Consider the following 21,820-nt stretch of genomic DNA (forward strand, 5'->3'; position numbering starts at 1 on the left):
TCAAGTAAAGAAGAAAATGTTTAACATCTTCAAAATCTCTGATTAGATTATGCTTCCAATGTCACCATGAGACTTTCAAAGACCACTTGAAACATCAAGCTTTAATTTCTAATGAAGGGATTTATAATTTGTTCGTTCCTTGGTAAACAATATAAGAATCCCAAAGAAAACTCCCTGTGAAAATAATAATCTAAGCAGAAGGGTCATATTGCTGCTTTGTTTTTGTGTTTTGAGGAAATCATTAGAAAAACAATTTAATTTTACTACCTATACAAATACGTTCCAGAATTGCAATTCAGCGTCATATTCTTATAGTATGCTTTATTCAACTGAAGCGAGACTTTAAGGAATCTCCTTTTTTGTATACTTTATATACTCCATATTAAAATTACATATAATACAGTCCACTAAAAGATATAGTATGTTTATGAAGAAATGAACATTTTAGAAAACACTTAATAAAACAGTTTTATTCCTCAAGCTATTTTTATTCCCTCTCGCAAGCTAAAACCATTGTAGGTCTTTACTTTTGTAATACTCTGGCAAGGCCCTGAGAGTTGCAATCGTGAATGCATGTGTACATCACATGTTTCTTGTTGCTTACTCACAACAGCTTTCAGATGTCCAATGGAAAAGTCCTGACATCTTGTCCAAACTCAAAGTGTCCATTTCAGAATTATTAAATTTAATTATGTAAAAAAGGACAGATGTTAAGTGTAAAAAAATAAAACAAATTCCTTAGAGAAAAAGAATCAATAGTATTCATTGAGTTTATTCTCGAATTTATGCTTATTCTGTAAGCCATGTTTATTTTTGTTATAAAATGCATTATAGATACTTCCTAAGAGGTAAGATTTGTATCCTAAGCCTCACAATTAGTCCACACATATACTAATACAAAAAGTATGAATAATATTTCCTAAAAAGACATTTCACTTACATGTCACACATCCTCTTAATGCATTACATGCCACCCTTTCTAGCGGATGAAGAAGCTGGAGCTAGGAAACTAATATGAAGTAACAAGGCTCCTAATATTTGTTCTAACTGCATTTCAGAGGCGTTGGGAAAGAGCATCCTTTGTGCTAGCTTGAGAAGAAAATCCTCCTAATTGTGGAAGCCCAGCACACAATATTCATTAAGTCGTGACCTATGCAGAAGGTTGTGCAATGGCCCATCATATAACTCATCTCATTTTGCAAAGTCAAAAGTCAGTGTGTAAAAGTATTTAACCACTGGCCCGACTTTGACTCTAATCCAAAATTTCTAGCATCAATCTGTTTTGCTTTGTTCTTCTTTTATTTATCTGTTTGCTTGTGAGATAGCATCTCACTAGGTGTCTCAGGTTGGCTTTGAACGTTCAGTTCTCCTGCCTCTGTTTGTAAGTTACAACTGTGTACCACCACAGTGCGCACAGTGAGAACTATTAATTAGTATAAAGCACACTCTCGGAAATTTCTCCCTTCTTTACCAGGAACAGAATTAGGAATGCTTTTGTTTTATATATGCCTTTCTTTTTTTATTAAAAATTTCCACCTCCTCCCATTTCATAATTTTAAATTTTTTATTCATGTTACATACCAACCACAATTCCCTCTCCCTTCCTTCCTCCTGATTCCCCCCAACCTCCCCAAAACTCACTCTTTCATCCACTCCTCAGAAAAGGTAAGGCCTCCCATGGGGAGTCAACAAAGCCTGGAACTTTAATTTGAAGCAGGACCAAGGCCCTCCATACTGGATCAAGGCTGAGCAAGGCTTCCCACCACAGCAATGGGATCCAAAAAGCCAGCTCATGCACCAGGGACAGATACTCGGCCCTCTGTCAGGGGTCCCACAAACAGACCAGGCTACACAACTGTTGCCCACATGCAGAGGGCCTACTTCAGTCCCATGCAGACTCCCCAGCTGGCTCTGGAGTCCACGAGCTCCCACAAGCTCAGGTTAGTTATTTCTGTGTGTTTCTCAATCATGATCTTAACCCACCCACCACCCATTGCACAAATAATACCTCCTCTCTCTCTCTCTCTCTTTTACTGGACTCTGGAGATCAGCCCAGTGCCTAGCTGTGGATCTCTGCATCTGCTTCCATCAGTTACTAGATGAAGGCATCACCAGTTCAGGCTCCTTCTCCACTATTGTGAGGAGTTTTACCTGGGGTCATTCTTGTGGATTCCTGGGGATTTCTCTTGCATCATGTTTCTCCCAAACCCATAATGACTCCCTCTATTAAGATATCTCTGCCATCGCTCTCTCACTCCTTCCTGCTCCCAACTAGGTCATCCTGCTCCCTCATGTTCTCATCCTCCATCCCCACCTCCACTCTGCAAGCCCCCTGCCTCCAGTTTACCCAGGAGCTCTCCCCTATTTCCTCTTCCCAAGGCAATCCATGTGACCCTCTTAGGGTCCTCCCTGTTACCTAACTTCTCTGGAGCTGTGGATTGTAAGCTGTTTGTCCTTTACTTTATATCTAGTATCCACTTAAGAGTGAGTAAATATTGTGTTTGTCTTTCTGGGTCTGGATTATATCACTCAGGATGTTTTTTTTTTTCCTAGTTCCATCCATTTGCCTACAAATGTCTGATGTTCACTAAAGCACCTGTCTGATGTACTAGATCTCTTGAAGCAGCCCAGCTGGAGCCAGCCTCTAGTACAATCACAGGAACAAGCAACCTTGATCTTCTGCCCAGTTAGATGCAGGTCCCTGTCAACTAATATGCCTAGCCTGGACATTGACGTTATTAAGGAATCAAAAGAAATATCGAATGCTTTAGTCTGGGTCTCTAGTAATCTCTTTTTCTCTCCTTAGAGGTGAAGGATTCGTACACAATATAATTTAGCATACAAATCAAAAGCTCTGTGAGTTTAGAACATACTACATAAACTTTAGGCACGGTGTGTGAAATTTTCATTAAAAACCACATGGTTAACATATGCTTTTGTTACTTATAAGTACAAATAATCACCTTTCCTGGCTGTGGATGACTAACTACCTCGCCTCTTCTTTGCAGGATGCCATGGGTTTATCATGCCATCTCATAGGTGCTTTCTAAGATTCTAAAATCTACCTTTTTTTCCCCATTGCACTCAGGAGCCTCAGAATATGCTTTAAATCAATGCATCTTCTAATTCTGAGATTTAGGTTTCACTTAATTAAAATAATTAAAGAAATTGCTGCATTGATTAATTACTGAGAAAATAGGGCTGAAGGGATCAACTCAAATATCAACACTGGGATTATTATAAAAGTTACCCTAACCTTTAAGAATTTGAAGCCTTGTATGTTATCCAGATACGACTTACAACTTTAAATCCTTTTCTATTATTTATTAGCTCAGAACATACAGTTTCCGAAAAATCGGATATATTTTAAACACACCCATATTGTATTTTAGAAATACAAATTTACCTGGAAATGATATCCCTGGTCATGGGCATCCGTGGCTACTTTCAAAGTGTGGTGCTTCAAGAGATGTTAAATTGAGAAGAAAGTCCAAAGAAATAGATCAGGATATGGTATGTTATAGTCAAAGAACTAGATCAGGATATGGTATGATCTGGTCAAGGGTTATCTGAAGTTTCAGCATTGCCTATATGGAGTGCGAGCAAACATCAGCTGCTCTGTTCTTTGTTAAATTTTCTTCTAAAACTTTCTTTTAAAAACAACGTTGACAGCTCTTTAGAGCACTAATAAGGGCACAGATATCTGCAAAATTAAGTTTTCCTGATAATGTAAACACTTTATTATTAGTTTAACAAATCAGTAGTTTTGTTTTCCAGAGCTTTACCGATGATTTATGCCCTCTTAGCTCCATCATCTCCCTTACTCTATTTTCAATCATATGACCATATCACATCTGAACAGGGCTGTAGACAGAAATTATACATTTCAGATTATATTTTCTTGAGGTAATACAAGAGAACATTAAATTAGTATGTGTATAAATACATACATGCAGAAATAATAGTCACATATATAAGCGTAACTATACAAAAATAGGTTCTTTAGGTCATTGATTACTGTTGTTCACTGATATTACCCTGACATGCAAGAAAAGAGTAACCTGGAAGTTGTCTAAAAGCAGCATAGCAAAAAAGATAATATTGCTGAATTTGGTACTAGATAGTGTGGGATCAAAGTTTGGCCATAGTCTCTACCCATCATTTCTATATGGATGACGACACCTATAAGAATTCCCCCTAAAGATTAAATTGAGATAATCCAGGTAAAGTATATAATATATCACAATTTTAATACTGTCTATGGTTTTTTTAAATGTTAATTTGATATATTTTAATGTTACATAAATTTCATAGTTAAATTTCTGTGCAGTTAATAAATATGAATATATAAAATAAATATAGGTAACTGGCCATAAAATGACTGAATTTAGCCAGGTGTGGTGATGCATGCCTTTAATCTCAGCACTTGGGAGGCAGAGGCCGGTGGATTTCTGAGTTTGAGGTCATCCTGGTCTATAAATCAAGTTCCAGAACAGCAAGAAAAGGAAAGGAAAGGAAAGGAAAGGAAAGGAAAGGAAAGGAAAGGAAAGGAAAGGAAAGATAGTTGAAATGTAAATATGTTATTTATTAAGGAAGTTTATCAGAAATCTTTTGAAAAAAATACTGTTCAACTGTCAGGAAGTGTAAACAGACAACTATGACTCCAACAACAAAAAGTTTTACACACCCAAAGAAACACTACCCAAAATGAAATGACAGCCACGGGCTGAAAGAAGTATTTGCAGATTATTTGTTTGATACAGAGTTAATATCCAAAACAGATCACTCAAAATACTTACTGCCATATAAGTATGAGTACATAAATACTGCATGCATGTGTGATGGGTCAAAGATGGGTCAAAATACTTGAATATTTTCTAAACAATTCACATGAATTGCCAGGATGTATGCCTTCAATAACACTAATCATCAGAGAAATGCAAATCAAGCCATAAATGTGAAACAGTGGATATTGCCAAAAGTCAAAAATCTAGTCCCTTACATGGAGGTGGCTACAAGGACAAGTTTTGTCCAGTCTGCTTTTAATGCATTTTTATCATATTTTATCCTGTGTATAGCATTACTTTCCTATTTTTAAAATTTAACTTTAGGCATTTTTGATCATACAATACTGTATATATTTCACTTATACCCTTTCTTTCCCCCACCAAATCCTCCCATGCCTTCTTAACACTCTTTCTAATTAAGGACCTCTTTTTCATTATGATTACATATAATATAAAGAAGTTATGATATGTATGCACACATACATATGTATGCCTTTTCAGCGCTCCTCATATGTACATGTTTAAGACTGACCACTTGAGATTGGATAACTTTTCATGGAGCTCATCCCTAGAAAAAAACAAAATCTCTTCATATCAGTAAACACTGATTCCCCATAGCTCTTCATCTGAGGGGGAAAGTTCCCCTCCACATTGGCATGCCAACTGCAATTATCATTGTAATGATTTTGTTTAAGCAACTATATTGCTGAGATCTGTGGTAGCATTTTGCCTACTATATTCAATGAACACTAGCTTGTCAATTGTTGGTCTTAATTCCTGAGTAAATGAAACTCTACACAGAAAGTCCTTTCCTACACCTTTGTCTTTTAGGGTACTGCATGTGGACATGTGTATATATAAAATTTTTGAGATTATAATATATTTACAATAATTAACACTACCCTTTCTTTCCTCCAACTCCTCCCACGTATAACTGCTTCTCTCTCTCTCTCTCTTAAATCTATGACCTCCCTTTCTTTAATTGTTGCTTCCTGTATCATATATATTTACATACATATATGTAAACATGTATATATTTGTCTCAGTCCATATAATAATGTATGTGTAACCATTTGGTATTGAAAAACCGACTAGTGTGCTCCCTTCCGGGGAGGACTAGTTCTCCTACTCTCAGCTTTCCTCATTTACCTGTACTTCTTTATGTGGAGCTGCGGCCTTATGTACTTTCACTCTTCCACATTAATAAGTTTATTGGTGTCATCTTACTTAATGTTGGATGTCAGTTCACCATGCATATCCTTTATTGTGTTGAGATAGAGTCCCTCACTCTTTAGAAATTTTATCATCTTAAAGGCATGTTGAATTTTGTCAAAGGCTGTTTATGCATCTATTGAAAAGATATGCAAGCTTTTACTTTAAATTCATTTATAGGATTTATAATATGATTTATCTATGTTGAATTATTGCTGCATATCTAGAATAAAAAACTTTTATTATGTTGGATGATCTTTTTATATATGCCTAAATTCTGTTTGAATTCATATTCAAAGGAATATTGTATTATAGCTTTTATCTTTGCCTTTTTAATGTATTTTACCTGCTTTGGGTATGACTGCAGCACTAGATTTTCAGAAAGAATTCTTCTGATTCTTGTCTTTTTAATAATTTAGAAGTATTTGTCATAGAGCTCTTTGAAGTCTGGCAGAATATTGCTAAGAGTCCAGCCAAGCCTAAAGATTTCTCAGCCCAATAAATTTTATTGCTGTTTAGAGCTCCTTCTTTGTTATGGCTTCTGTTTAAATTGTTGGTCTCTTCTTCATATAACTTTGGTGGTTTGAATGTTTCTAGAAATTCATCCAAAGAACAATTGGCAATGGGTTTTTGATCCTACTGCACGTACTGGCTTTGGGGGAGCCTAGGCAGTTTGGATGCTCACCTTACTAGACCTGGATGGAGGTGGGTGGTCCTTGGACCTCCCACAGGTCAGGGAACCCTGATTGCTCTTCCAGCTGATGAGGGAGGGGGACTTGATCAGGGGAGGGGGAGGGAAATGGGAGGCGGTGGCGGGGAGGAGGGAGAAATCTTTAATAAATAAATTAATTAATTAAAAAAATTCATCCAAAGAGCAATCAGGGTTCCCTGTCCTGTGGGAAGTCCAAGGAACCCCCACCTCCATCCAGGTCTAGTAAGGTGAGCATCCAAACTGCCTAGGCTCCCACAAAGCCAGTACGTGCAGTAGGACCAAGAACCCCACTGCAATTGTTCTTGAGCTCTCAGTAGTCCTCATTGTCCGCTATGTTCAGCAAGTCCGGTTTTATCCCAGGCTTTTTCAGATCCAGGCCAGCTGGCCAGGGGACTTGATTGGGGGAGGGGGAGGGAAATGGGAGGCGGTGGCAGGGAAGAGACAGAAATCTTTAATAAATAAATAAATTTAAAAAAAAAGGAAAGCAGGTTGAGCAAGCCAGGGGGAGCAAAGCAAAAATAAATGTTCCTCCACAGTCTCTGCTTCCATTCCTACCTCCAGGTTCCTTCCATGATCTGCTTTCAGGATGAACTATAAACTGTAACTCTGTGTTCCCCCCCCCCCAAAAAAAAGAAAGAGAAATTCATCCATTTCTTTTAGATTTTTTTAACATATTGAAGTATAGGTTTATTACATACTCACAATATTTTAAATTTCTTGGTGTCTGTCATAATATTTCTTTGTTTATTCTGATTCTGTTAATTTGGATTGTATTTTCCATTAGCTGGGCCAAGGGTCTGTCAATATTGTTTATCTTTTCGTTGAATCACCTCTTAGATTTGCTGATTCTTTGTGTTGCTTTCTTTGTTAGTTTTCATTAAGCTTTTATTTCTGTTATGTCTTTCTATCTGCTTGGTTTAGGTTTGGTTTCTTCTTGCTTTTCCAAATTCTTAAGTTGTATCATTAAACCATTTATTCGTCCTCTCTGATGTTTTTCTTTTTAAAATTATTTATGTTTTCTTTCTTTCTCTGACTTTTCTCTAACTCTACTTATTCTTTCTCTTCCCTCAATTCCTCCCAAGTATTTTTAGTTTTTTTTTTTTATGTATGTACTTAGAGTTATAAACTTCCCTCATAGGAAAGGTTTTAAAGGGTCTCAAAGGTATTGTCTTTTGATTTTCATTCATTTCCATGATTTTTGATATCTTATTTTACCTATTAATCATTCAGTAATATGGCATTAAGTCTTCCCTTATTAAGCATAAGTATTTATTTAACTGTTAGAGAGTCTTTTGATTCTCTGCTATTAATAACTATTGATCCTAATCCTTATTGTATTGTGAGCAGAGAGAATATATGGAGTTAACTAATTTACCTGTATTTGTTGAGATTTGTTTTGTTCTCCAGTATATGGAAGTCTGTGCCTGTGCATGATCTGTGTGATCTGAATAAGGCCTGGGGATGTGGGGATCTATTTTTCTAATTTTTAGAAAAAGCGTGTTGAAATCTTTTAATTATATTTTTACTTTCCTGCTTTCTAAATAAAGCACCACTGGCACACCTTTGACTTAGGGATGACTCTACACCAGGGGCGCTGTAGTTTTTTGTATTTCCAAGTATAATTAATAAAGTAAAACTTTGAGTATTCAGCAGAAGGAATCCAGCAAGCATGCCAGTTTTAACTCTGTAGGAGGAAAGCTGCTGCAGAACGTACAAGACAAAGTTTTAGTTGTCTGTTACAGGGAACCAAGTGAGTTTCTGCCACACAATCATGCCCTATGATCATTCCTTCCTCATCATTGCCTGCTCAGGTATGATGAGCCTGAGAGCATGTGCTTCCTGACTGTTGCACTTGGCTCAGTGGGTCCCTGAACTCTGTTGTCCGGACCACACTGATTTTCCATTGGTCCAACTATGAACCTAGCCAGATCCAAGGTTCTGTGATGTGCTTCCCATCCTCAAGATGTTCTATACAGACATAGACACCTAGACTTCTTTCCTTAAGGCAATACAAGTTCACTAGCTTGATAATTCTGGGGAACAGAAACATAAATAAACCAGGCATCCATCAGTTGGTATACAGAATTAATGTCTTCTGGAGACTTTAGAAGACCATTTCTTGACTTGCTTTTCCTATATTCTAACACTGATATAGAGTCCTTAATTTTAGACCCTTAGATTTTTCTGAGTTTCTCTCTGCATCTTCTGTCTTATTTTTTTATCTCTTGCTTGTGACTTTAAACTTTTCTCTTATGCCTTTTGATGACATTGGTCCATTACGATTACTATATGGGTACCTTTGTGATTAATCCAGTGTAATCTCTTCATTTAAGAAACTTGTTCACATGAACAAAACCCCTTTTGCCTGTAAGGTAAAGCATTCAAAGGTTTTGATAATTAGGAAACAGACCAATCTTCACAGTAAAGAATTGTAGTAGCATTATCATCTACACTTTTTACATGGATGAAATGGGGAAGTTCACAAAAACCTTGGTAGCACTGTGAAGTGATCAATTAATGCTAATATTCTGAATTAAACTTCTTAAATTTAATATTTTACCCATGCTTTGAGACTTTGATATATGAATACAAGGTATTTGGATAATGCTTACTTATTTGCTCTAAAATCTCTAAAACCTCTTCACCAACTTCATAACTTCTTATTCACATCCTTATTAATGATCCACTGAATCTAATTAGCATTATCCGGTACCCATCTACTGGAGCATGGTCAAGTTATTAGAAACAACAGCCCTAGAGAAAAATGATTCCCCTTCCTCTAGCAGGCATCAATTATCACTAGCACTTCAGTTTCTGAGCTTATATTCCCTGCCTCTCTCCATGCTCCAGTAGTTGAGTAGGTGGATCTTGTATAGATAACCACTGCTGTTGTGAGTTCATGAGTGATCACCTCCTGTCATCTCCAAAAGGACTGATTCATCCCAAACATTCATAAGCTCCCATTCCATCCTAGGTGTATGCAAACTTGTCTGAGAATTAGCAATCTTAAAATGTTGAATTTCCCAGTCCTCTATGATTCTTCCTGGATAATCACATTTCCCCAATATGTACTGAACTGTGAACATAAGTGGAGATTATTTACTACACTGACTGTCTTGTATTGCATCACACTTTTTCTTATCAATGAGAAAGTGCCTCTCCTGGAGATGGAAAAAGTACCTGCCATGTTAAAGGAGACAAGGTGACTAGGATTTTTTTTCCTATATTTGTCATGATTCAAGATATGTGTGTATTTAATATATTTTGATTTGTAGGTGTTGAATCATAACAAATAGAGTCAAAATTGATAGCTCTATAAAGCATGTTATAAATAGCTGTAGATCATCATGACCATTGATTTGTAACACTCCACTATAAATATACAAGAATATCATCTCATTTAATTGTTATACATTTAAATAGCTGGATTTTGCCCACTATAAGTAGAGCATTTCTAGGAAATATTTTTATAAAAATATTACAGACATATATCATAACATATAAATTAGATGTGGAGTTTTCCTTAGAATACTACATACTATATATGATGAGAATTGTTTTGAATATGTTTTCATAGCTATACACACAGAAAAACACAGAACCACTGAAAGAGTAAAAGATGCATTTGAAGAACTAAAGAACAGAATAACTTGACTTCTACTAACTGCAATAATGCCAAGATTATGACTTCTGGGTACATGCACAAGAGAAATAAAAACAAAAGGAGAATTTTGTACCAGCCAAAGGACAATTTCATCTTCATAAAGCAACTGAGATAACATCACAGTTCTTTATCAGTATTATTTTTGTTTTGGTTTGGTTTTTCAAGAAAAGGTTTCTCTGTACATCTCTGACTGTTCTGGAACTCACTTTGTACACCAGGCTAGCCTCGAACTCACAGAGGTCTGCCTGTCTCTGCTATCCTGAGTGCCGGGATTAAAGGCATGCACCACCACTTCCCAGCTTAGTATTATTTTTTAAAGATAAAGCAAATCATTTGCAAAGGGATGAAATATCAAACTATGAGCACATTTATCACATGTCAGAGATGTAATTGCAACTTGCAAGTCCTTAGCAAATATAAGAATTGAATATTCCTGAGAAGTTGGCTTGGTTCAAAGATAAATTATAATTATATTGCAGATGTTGGAAAAATGAATTATCTTTGTACCAATAGTTACTGGCTCTGAGAAAATGTTGCTTTGTCTTTGAGTTTTACCAGTGCTTTCTTCACCTCCTTGTTCCTGAGGGTGTACACAACAGGATTGAGTAAGGGTGTCAGCACGGTGTAGAAAACAGCCACAACTCCATCCACAGCATCTCTGGAGTCTGGCCTCAGGTAGATGAATACACAAGGCACAAAGAAACAGAGGACCACGATGCAGTGGGAGGCACAGGTCTGGAAAGCCCTGTGTCGGCCCTCTGAAGTGCGGATCCTCAGGATGGAGCAGACAATGGACACATAGGACAACACAATCAGCATAAAGCAGCCTGAGGCCACCACCCCGATATTCACAAAGATGACCATCTCATTGGCCGAGGTGTCTGCACAAGCCAGCTTGAGGATGGGAGGAGCATCACAGAAATAATGCTGGATCTGGTTGGGTCCACAGTAGGGTAAACGGAAGGTCAGTGTAGTCTGGACAGCAGAGTGCAGGGAACCAGTGAGCCAGGTGCCAGCAGCCAGGAGGGCACACACTCTTCCACTCATCAGGCTGCTGTACCTGAGTGGGTAACTGATGGCCAGGTAGCGATCATAGGACATGACTGTGTAGAGGAAACACTCAGTGCTACCCAGGAAGTGGAAGGAGTAGAGTTGTGCCACACAACTATAGAAGGAGATAGCCCCACCCTCTGGGGACACCAAGGTCATCAGCATTTTGGGCACTGTGACTGTGGAGAACCACATGTCAATAAAGGAAAGGTTGGTGAGAAAGTAGTACATGGGTGTGTGGAGGTGGGAATCCACCCTGATCACCATCAGGATGAGGAAGTTGCCCAGCACAGTGAGAATGTAAATGACCAGGAAGATTACAAAGAGCATGGTGTCCAGGGCTGGTGCATGGGGAATACCTGAGAGGAAGAACGTGGTCACTAAGGTCCCATTTGACATTTCTTACACCCTGGATCATTCTTCCTATAGAGATATAAGGATAACTCAGAAATTAACAAATACTTATCTGTGTTTCATAATACTAGACTTTATGTCACTTCATTTGGGTCTAATATAGTGAGAGTGATGAAAGTAGTAAGCACCTGGGTCACACATGGGCCTAGGAATACACACAGTAGCATACACAAAATGTATAAGAAAAAACTTATAAGAAGGTTTCTCTGTTTTATTTATATTTGGGGGCATCATAAATTCCCACAGCTACATAAAACATATAAATGTGTTATTCTCAACATTTTCTGGATCAGACCTGCTGTGGTATAACTCACAGATCTTAAAACTCAAGGTTCTAGAACCTTCTTCCAGCAACTGATGGAAACAGAGGCATAGACCCATAACAGAGTGCCCAGTTGAAGAATGGGAGGGGTTAGAATATGAGAAAAGAGGTCAAGACCATAACAGGGATACCCACTGAAACAGTTTACCTGAGCTAATGGGACCTCATCAACTCCAGTCGAACAAAGAAGGAACCAGCATAGGTCCAAACTAGTCCCTCTGAATGTAGGTGATATTTGTATGGCTGGGGCAGACTGCAAGATGACACCAGGACTTATCCCTGCTGCTTGTCAGGAATAAGGAACCTTTTAAGGAACCTATTCTGTTGGGATGGATGTGTTGCTCAGCCTAGGTATAGTAGGAAGGGCCTTGAACCTTCCCCAAAGCAATGTGCCTTACCCCCTTTGAGGAATGAATGGGGTCTGGGGTGGGGGCAGATAGGTGAAGGGAATGGGAAGATGGGAAGGAGAAGGAACTCAGACTGGTATGTAAAATGAAGCAAACAGTTTGTTTTATTTTAGAAAATAATAAAAGAAATCAAAAGTAAAAAACAACTTTTAAAATGATATATTGTGACATAAAATAAAAACTTCAAAGTGAAACCAGTTATAATCTCACCTGGGAGTCAGAATTTTATTCTAACCTAATATAGCTATTGATAGAATTTAGTTTTGTGAAGTTTTAGATCTGATGTTCTCATGTGTTTAATGGGTCTGTGCGAGTCCATCACTCAAAGTTTCTGGATGTCACCTAGGACCTATACAGCCCTATGTACCTGGCCATGTCACAAAATGGCATGTACTTTTTCCGACCCCTGGAGAGACAAAGTGTGATGCAAGACAATCTCAGTGAAGTAAGTAATCTCTAGCAGTGTTCATAGCTGGGTTCATATTTGGGGAAACGTGGTTTTTCAGGGAGAATGTAGAAATTTGTAGTGATCTTGGAGTCTATTTAGAGTTCTACCTAACAGAATCAGTTTTCTCCTTTGGATTCCCACAGAAACTTTAAGAATCAAAAAATCGCTGACATTGATAAGTTTCATTGAAGTTCATGGTATAGTTCAATCATTTGGTATTAAATGTGCTATTTAACAACACCAGTACTGTCTCCTTTACTGAAAAGAGAGAAGCAAAGACTGGCATGTAGTCTCTGCTCAGCGACTGACAGTAGACCGGATAGTACTGAGCCTTGCTGAAGTACTGCAGAATTGCCTCTTCTGGATCCTAAAAAGGGGATGTATTTGGAATTCCAGAGACCCACCAGTTTGAGAGAAACCTATTAACAGCGTTGTTCCTGACCATTTAGTGGTGCCCATTACTGCCTGCTTCTCACAGAGTCTCCCTAGAGTCTCCAAGTCACATAAGAATACCAGATACCCCACTACACAATAAGATTACACATAGCATCCCCTCTGTCCAGAAAAGAAAAAGCTTCCTATGTATCAAATCCCTAATTCCTCTCTATTTATGTATCATTGAGAAGATTAAATTCATATGTGCTCTCTCAACCTCAAAATGCTGAGTGAGGAAGAGCTTTCTCTCATGCACACTTTATACTAGGATTCTGGTTATTTCTGATACTGGCTTTGATAGATCATATGTTACCATACCCTCATTCCTCATAACCCTCAAATAAAAATAAATAAATAAATAAATAAATAAATAAATAAATAAATCTGTCAAATCTGTGTTGCTTATTCAACACCTATGACTTAAAACTGAAACCAGTGTCAACAGAGAGGCCCTCTCTCACTCAACTGTAGTAATATTGTATATGGCAAAGACTGAAATGATTATTTTCAATTAATACAAATTATTATCTATCACTAACAATTTTTGGTTTTAATTGTTTTAACTTTATTCTGCTGTGCATTGACTTGTTAAACCATTTTTCACCAAGAGAAAATAAAGAATCTGTTCTTATAAGATTCCAGATAAAACACTTCTTCTTGGCAAGAAGTGTGGCTTCAGCTACAGGAAAGTTGTCTTTTTACAAGTTTGAAAAAAATGGTAGAATCTAGGTATTTGAAGTTACCAGAAAGATCATGAGGACCCCCTCCAATCAGGGAAAAGGAGCTATGGAATGTTTACTGCAGCAACAGAACTCAAACACAGAGAAAATATATTTACAGTTGATAAAAATGAAAACACCCATAAAGAGAAGTCCAGAGTAGCCTTAGACTCCAGTAGGAAACTAAATCAAAAAGCTCAGTGTTTAGGGTACATGGCTACTATAACATCAATATTACTTGAAATAATACAGTCATTGTGTTTATCTATGGACCATCTATTCATGTTCCTACATACCTGTCTATCTAGTGAGAGAAACTAGACAAAGTTAGGATAAAGTCTAAGAATTTACAAATATCACTGATGAATGTGAATATTTACACTAAAAGAAAAAAGGGAACTGATTGTAAAACATGTTACATTCACTCAAGAACATCTATGGTGCATGATTCCTTTTAATAGCAAAACATACCTGAGCTTTTCCAAAAATGTTTCACCTCCTACATGCTATGAGCAAGCACTAATTTTCAGGTTCTCATATAAAGAGTCACTCTGAGATGAGAAAAAGATGCCTCATCTTCTTTTAGATATCTCATCTTTTCTAATTAAAATTCAAGCTAATTAGTTCAGAGACTAGAAACCAGCATGACTAAATGTGGAGGAGCTTAACTTGGTTTCATGTCTCACGGGATGGTATTCCTCTTGGGTTTCCAGGCTCCCTTGATGAGCAAAGATACATCAGCAAGACATGAAAGAAAGGCTTTCATGTCTCTCCTCAGAATATCCCATGTCTTACTGGATCTTTCCAATGCCTGTTCTCTGCTTAAAATTTCCCAGAGTCCAAGTAACTTGACTGCTATCCGTAGCTGCAGGCCATTGTTTCTTACACCACCTATGCTCATCAACTCAAGCATCCCACTTCCTAACATGTGTGTAGTTTTTAAGGTTCCTTCAAATTTTACCAGTTGATTGCAATATGGATACTCATCCTGACACTTGAGACTCACTAACTTCCAGGTAGTTAACAGTTTAACGTTTTAGCTTCTTCCAGGCATAACAGAGCTCATACACTTAGGAATTCTCAGAGCCCGTACAGCATGCACAATAAAGACCTCCTGAGAAGAAGTGGACACAAAACCCCACCCTTAACCAAGAAGCTATTTACAATTGATAGCTTCGGTGATAAAGAATATCTGTTTTCTCTAATAAAGTGTCACTGTATATATCAGCAACAAAGCAGGGCAGGTCCCATTTCCAGAGTAGTTCATTAATACAAAATGTACTACATAGGTTTTTCATGTGCATTTTTCCTTTTATATATTCTTTTTTGTCTTATTGAGGCTTTGTTTAGGTATCTGTTTCCTTTTGGTTTTATTTTTATTTTTGCTTTAAGAGAGAGAACTTAGGGTTGGATGGGTAAGTTAGGTAGGAAAGATTTGGAAGAGAAGAAAGAATATAATTAAAATATATTGTTTGTATGAAATTTTTTTTATTATTTTTTTATTCGTGGAAGCCTATGGCAAAAAGTTTGAAGTAAAAACGGTTTCTGGAAAATTGCTCTTTTCTGCGGATGACAATGAAGTGGTCGTGGGAGCCGAGAGATTGCGAGTCTTAGGTGAGAAAGTTTTTAAACACGTAATTGGCTGGATGCTACCATGTATATTTTGAAGGGAGAATGGCATGGTGCCATCTGCTGAGGGCTTGTGCCTTCCCCCGATGCACATATTAAAATTCTAACCCTCTTGTATGACAATACTTGGAGATTGCACCTTTATCACGAAATCCATCCCTGAAGTTGATTGGAGCTTTTATCTGTAACATGAGGTTCCTTTTAAAGAATGAAGAAACTGATTATTTTGAAGTCTGCATTCTCCTCCCCTCTCCTCCATTCCTCTTTCTCCTTCTTCCCTTCTTCCCTTTTCATGTGTGACCCTTGTTCTTTTCCTGAAATTTTTAATAAATTTTAAATTAAATAAAATTTAATGAAGTTTGATGTTGCAAGTTATTCTCCCTTTCAGATTTTTATCATACCAATAATGAATATTTTTCCTACATAATTAAATTTGCAGTTACAATTACATCAAATGATTTTTAATCATATATATTTATATATATTCTTGTTTACTTTAGATTTATTGCATTCTGACTGATGAAAATGAATTCAAAATTTTGCATTATATGACATAATAGATTTAGTCTGATGCATAATTTATCTGATTAGCCTCTTTTTATTGTTTGCTTCAAAATAGAACTATCTAAACAAATGTAATAGAGATTACAAATATAACCAATCAAACTAAACTGGGTGTATTTTATGTCTACCTTTTGAAATGTAGTCAAAATGGATTCTTTTTTTACACAAATACCTCAAAATAATTTATTTGTAGATGCCCATCTCTCTCTGCTGCAAAACAGGTTATCTGTGTCATGTGAACATGAACCTGTATCTTTATTCTCTTTTTCCTATATTTTTTCAGACCACATAGAAGTCGTTCTCTGAATTGTTGGCAATCTTTAATGAGTTCCCTTTGAATATGTTAGATGTAGTGAATCATCTCATTTCTTCTTTTCTTTAAGGTTACCATGACAACCTAGGATCTTTTAAATACACAGATGGAGGCCACTTATTTTAATCAGTGGAGAATATATGAGAATTTAATATTGAATCCCCCAGCCCATAAGCACAATCAATCAATCCTCTGTTTCTTCAGAAAATGTGTGTGTATGTGTGTGCATGTGGTATGTGTGTATGTGTGTGTCTGTGTGTGTGTGTTTGTAATATCTGGGCAACGTAAATCTTATTCTGGGGATATTCCATGATTTCTAGGGTGTTTACCTGAATTCTTGCCATACATATAACTGGGTGCCAGTACACATAACAATAAACAAGATCCTCACACAATGCCAAATCATCCTAGTGAAGCAAAACTACCCCTAGCTGGAAGTTATTAATATACATATTTAATAGATACTTGATTTTTAAAATGTTTTAAATTTAATTTTTATTCTGATATGTATAACTGTTTTATATACATATGTGTCTGTATGCACGTCTGATGCTTGTGAAGGCGGGAATAGGAAGTCAGGGCTGCTGAAACTGAAGCTATAGACTGTTGTAAGATTCTGTATACTGGAAACCTACCCAGGTTCGCTGCAAAAACAGAAAGTGATCTTAACTAAGGACCACTTCTCCCACCTAAATGCTTGGGATTTTATTATATTGATTCATAACAAACACAGTCAAAATATGCTACATAATACATTTTATAGATATTTCTAGATCATCATTAAACCATTGATTTAAAACATATATTGTTTGTTTGCACAAAACTACTGTTGCATTTAATTGCTATATGTTTGAACAGCTTCTTGTTCTGCCTACCTATTCTAGAGATACACATTTGTACAAGTATATAATAATCTCACATATGCACAGTATATTATATAGTATGAGCTTTTTTACTGCATTTGCTTTACTGTAAATACAAAGAGAACTAGTAAAAGAATGTACTATATATACTTGAAAGACCACAACCTCAGGATAACTTGAACTCTCATCATTGCTGCTACTTCTGAACAGCAGCACAAGGACTGCATATTCTTAAACTCATTTGCATGACAAATAAACCTTGAAAACGCAACATATGAGCTCAAACTAAAGAAAAACAATTCAGCCTCTGCATTGTATCTTGACCACATCATAATGTGACTTCTTGCTTGTTTCTTGACAGGGTTTCTCTATGTGGCCCTGGTTGTCCTAGAACTTGCTCTGTAGACCCAGATGGCCTCAAACTCAGACATCCATATGCCTCTGGAGTGCTGTGATTAAAGGTGTGTATAACCACCCCCTATCACAATGCTATTTTTTAACATTTAAAAAAATAATAATAAATTATAGATAAGAATATGATCACAATTGCCATGTATGATGGATATAAATATAACTTCTAAGACCTTTAAAAATATATAAACCTTGTAATCCTGAGAAGGTAATTTGTAGCAATGATTTATAACTAAGTTATATTATTGATGATTTTTAATTAAATTGCTCCTTCACAGTATTACTGTCTTTGAAAAAATGTTATTTTGTCTTTAAGCTTCAACAGCGCTTTCTTCACCTCCTTGTTCCTCAGAGTGTACACAACAGGGTTGAGTAAAGGTGTCAGCACTGTGTAAAAAACTGTCACCACCCCATCCACAGCATCTCTGGATCCTGGCCTCAAATAGATGAAAACACAAGGCACAAAGAAACAGAGGACCACGATGCAGTGCGACGCACAGGTCTGGAAAGCCCTGTGTCGGCCCTCTGAAGTGCGGATCCTCAGGATGGAGCAGACAATGGACACATAGGACAACACAATCAGCATAAAGCAGCCTGAGGCCACAACCCCAATATTCACAAAGATGACCATCTCAATGGCTGCAGTATCTGCACAGGCCAGCTTGAGGATGGGTGGCCCATCACAGAAATAATGCTGGATCTGGTTGGGTCCACAGTAGGGTAAACGGAAGGTCAGTGTAGTCTGGACAGCAGAGTGCAGGGAACCAGTGAGCCAGGTGCCAGCAGCCAGGAGGGCACACACTCTTCCACTCATCAGGCTGCTGTACCTGAGTGGGTAACTGATGGCCAGGTAGCGATCATAGGACATGACTGTGTAGAGGAAACACTCAGTGCTACCCAGGAAGTGGAAGGAGTAGAGTTGTGCCACACAACTATAGAAGGAGATAGCCCCACCCTCTGGGGACACCAAGGTCATCAGCATTTTGGGCACTGTGACTGTGGAGAACCACATGTCAATAAAGGAAAGGTTGGTGAGAAAGTAGTACATGGGTGTGTGGAGGTGGGAATCCACCCTGATCACCATCAGGATGAGGAAGTTGCCCAGCACAGTGAGAATGTAAATGACCAGGAAGATTACAAAGAGCATGGTGTCCAGGGCTGGTGGGTGGGGAAGGCCTGAGAGGAAGAATGTGGTCACTAGACTCACATTTGACATTTCTTCTCATCTTTTATTTATTTCAATTTGCATGTAAATGAGAACTGAGAATTACTTCTCTATATGATCACTGTATCAGCCATAATAAATAATTCTAGAGTTTACTCAATTTTGTGCACTTGAAAACTTCTTTGGTAAAGATACTGAAATGATTTCCATATCTCTTTTCACGCAAGCACAGGAAAGTAGAAGGAGACACAGAAGTATCCTAGAGAGAAAGAGAGAGAGAAGAAGAAGAAGAAGAAGAAGAAGAAGAAGAAGAAGAAGAAGAAGAAGAAGAAGAAGAAGGATGTTTTATTACCTTTATATTTTGGCTTTCTGTTATTGTAACAAATACCTGAAACAGATTAGAAAGAAAGGTTATTGTATTTGATTGACTGGCCCCATTTCTATTGTGCCTCATCATGGGACCATATCATAGCAGTAACATTGCAAAACTATTCATCTCATGACCAGTACATAAAAGAAAGAAGATGAGGAAGAGAGCAGATATCCAAAAATCCTTTTTTTAAGAGTATTTTCTCTGTGATGAGAAGCCCCCTTAGCTAGAAGCCACCTCTTGTAGTTCCCATTACCTTGGTAAGTCTTTAACATCAGAAACTTTGTGTGGACATTTATCTAATCCAATCACAGCCATTGATGTAAGTTACAAAAAATTTGGTGAATGAAATACAAATGTGGTATTCACATCCTTTCTTCATAGTCAGATCAGTTGGGTATCTACTCAAGGTAACATCAAAGTTCAATCAAGAAATCATTTAGGGAATCAATCTCATCTCCAACCCTGGAACTTCTTTCACCCCTCTTGAAATTGCTATTATAACTTCATTCCTTGCACTTTCCAGAGTGAGGTTCAATGTTCTGGGTTGTTAGTGGCAGATGGCTTTACTCTAGGATTCTTCAGGAAAACCTGGGTGATATAAAGTCATAGACACATGGATGCTTATAATATGGTAGTTTAATTTTCAAAGGTATAAGGACAGCCACTTCCCCTATGCTGTGATGAAGTGGTAAATGGTACAGTATATTCAATGTGGTGGTACCCAATCACATTCATGACACTCAAGCATACTGAAGGGAGAGATGGTTGGGTAGGAATTGTATGCTGCTTGGCAGCTTTCTGGGAATCTACCTCTCGTTTATTTTCTCTCCAAAGCTGGTGTAAAAATTACAGAGACAAGAATGGAGTTCCTGTAATGATCATTTTTCAAGTCCACAACAGCCTTAAATCATGCTCTGTTACCCTCACCTGTCATCTGGCATTACTGATATGACATCCTTAAGAATCCATGACCAGTAAATAAGATGGTAGATGTGTAGAACTTAGTACAGCAGTTTGGAATGTGATAACTGCTTAATAACTAATAGTCCATCCCACATTATTCCCTGTAGAAGCATTACAGAATTGCATTTGTTGAGCTTACAGAAAGAAGTATGCTATCTTTGTGTTTATAGACAATTATCAATTTCAAATGTAGCTTTTAGAAAGCCTTCATCCTTGCTCCTGTTGTTGGTGCCCACATCATTCCCTAATTCTCACAGGGTTTCCTATACGATCTCTCAGGGTTGGGACTAATATTACTCAGCTTCCTTAGTGATATTCCCTACACCATTTCTCGTGTCCTAGGAAATGTTAAACCTCATACATGACTTATACTCTGTTCTTCATCCACTTGATGACCTTTTATGAGGATCTAAAAACATCAACTTCTGATATGTTAGGCCAGATAGGATCTATTAGAAAGCAAACATTTCCTGTAATTCACCATTCTAACATAGTTTTCTGAATATTTTGTAACTTCAACTTCCTTAAGATTACATGGTATCATAATTCACCCCCTGTTTCTTTTTTTTTTTTTTTTTTTTTTTTTTGAGACAGGGTTTCTCCATAGCTTTTGGTTCCTGCCCTGGAACTATCTCTTTTAGACCAGGCTGGCCTCGAACTCACAGAGATCCGCCTGCCTCTGCCTCCCGAGTGCTGGGATTAAAGGCGTGCGCCACCACCGCCCGGCCCCCTGTGTTTCTTAAAGGCTCTCATGAGAAACATTTTTGCCAAGTCTATGCTGCTTCTTCAACACTTGAACATGACACGGGAAAAAGACACCAAGGCAATTAAAAGATACAGGAAAATGAAACCAAGGCAATTAAAAGAAATTGATGTCAAGAAAAATTGAGATCTAAAACAGTTGAAATGAGCATAATTCTTTTACTTAATAAAAATATATCCATGGTTGTTCATATCTATTCATTGATACTCAAATAATGATAGTTCATTATTCTGTGGACAGAGATGGTGAAAGATGCCTACTACTTAAGAGAAATTAGGATCTGATACTAAAAGACTTCACACAAAAATAATGATTTTAGCCCCACAGAATGTATTTTTAGGAAAATTAAAGCTTTGCTTTTTTCGAATATGAACTAGTAAAGACAGGATTGTGATAATCATTAATTTTAATTCAAGACTCATTAAATGGAGAAAATATAAGCCTAAAATTTATACCATATTAATAGAAAAAAACACAGAGAAATTCAGCTTTAGATTTGATGAAAAAGTGTTTTATAGTTTAAACATTTCATCAGTTTTTGTCCATGGTTGGAATCCCCATCAAAGAGGATGATATGATACTTGCTTTAGTGCTTTTAACAACATG

General features: G+C 37.2%; 2 protein-coding genes across 2 annotated transcripts; both read right to left on the reverse strand.

Annotated features, from left to right (window-relative positions):
• Positions 1-10,888: 10,888 nt before the first annotated feature.
• On the reverse strand, positions 10,889-11,824 carry LOC121451906 (olfactory receptor 10G9). Its single transcript, XM_041657713.1, has one exon. The coding sequence runs from the start codon at positions 11,822-11,824 to the stop codon at positions 10,889-10,891; it is 936 nt and encodes a 311-aa protein (XP_041513647.1).
• A 6,406-nt stretch (positions 11,825-18,230) lies between these two features.
• Positions 18,231-19,166, reverse strand: LOC121451950 (olfactory receptor 10G4-like). The gene has a single exon (XM_041657790.1). The coding sequence runs from the start codon at positions 19,164-19,166 to the stop codon at positions 18,231-18,233; it is 936 nt and encodes a 311-aa protein (XP_041513724.1).
• Between the last annotated feature and the right edge of the window lie 2,654 nt (positions 19,167-21,820).

This window comes from Microtus oregoni, unplaced genomic scaffold (assembly GCF_018167655.1).
Source record: "Microtus oregoni isolate MIOR12 unplaced genomic scaffold, Mior012 000008F_ref0000371, whole genome shotgun sequence".
NCBI lineage: Eukaryota > Metazoa > Chordata > Mammalia > Rodentia > Cricetidae > Microtus > Microtus oregoni.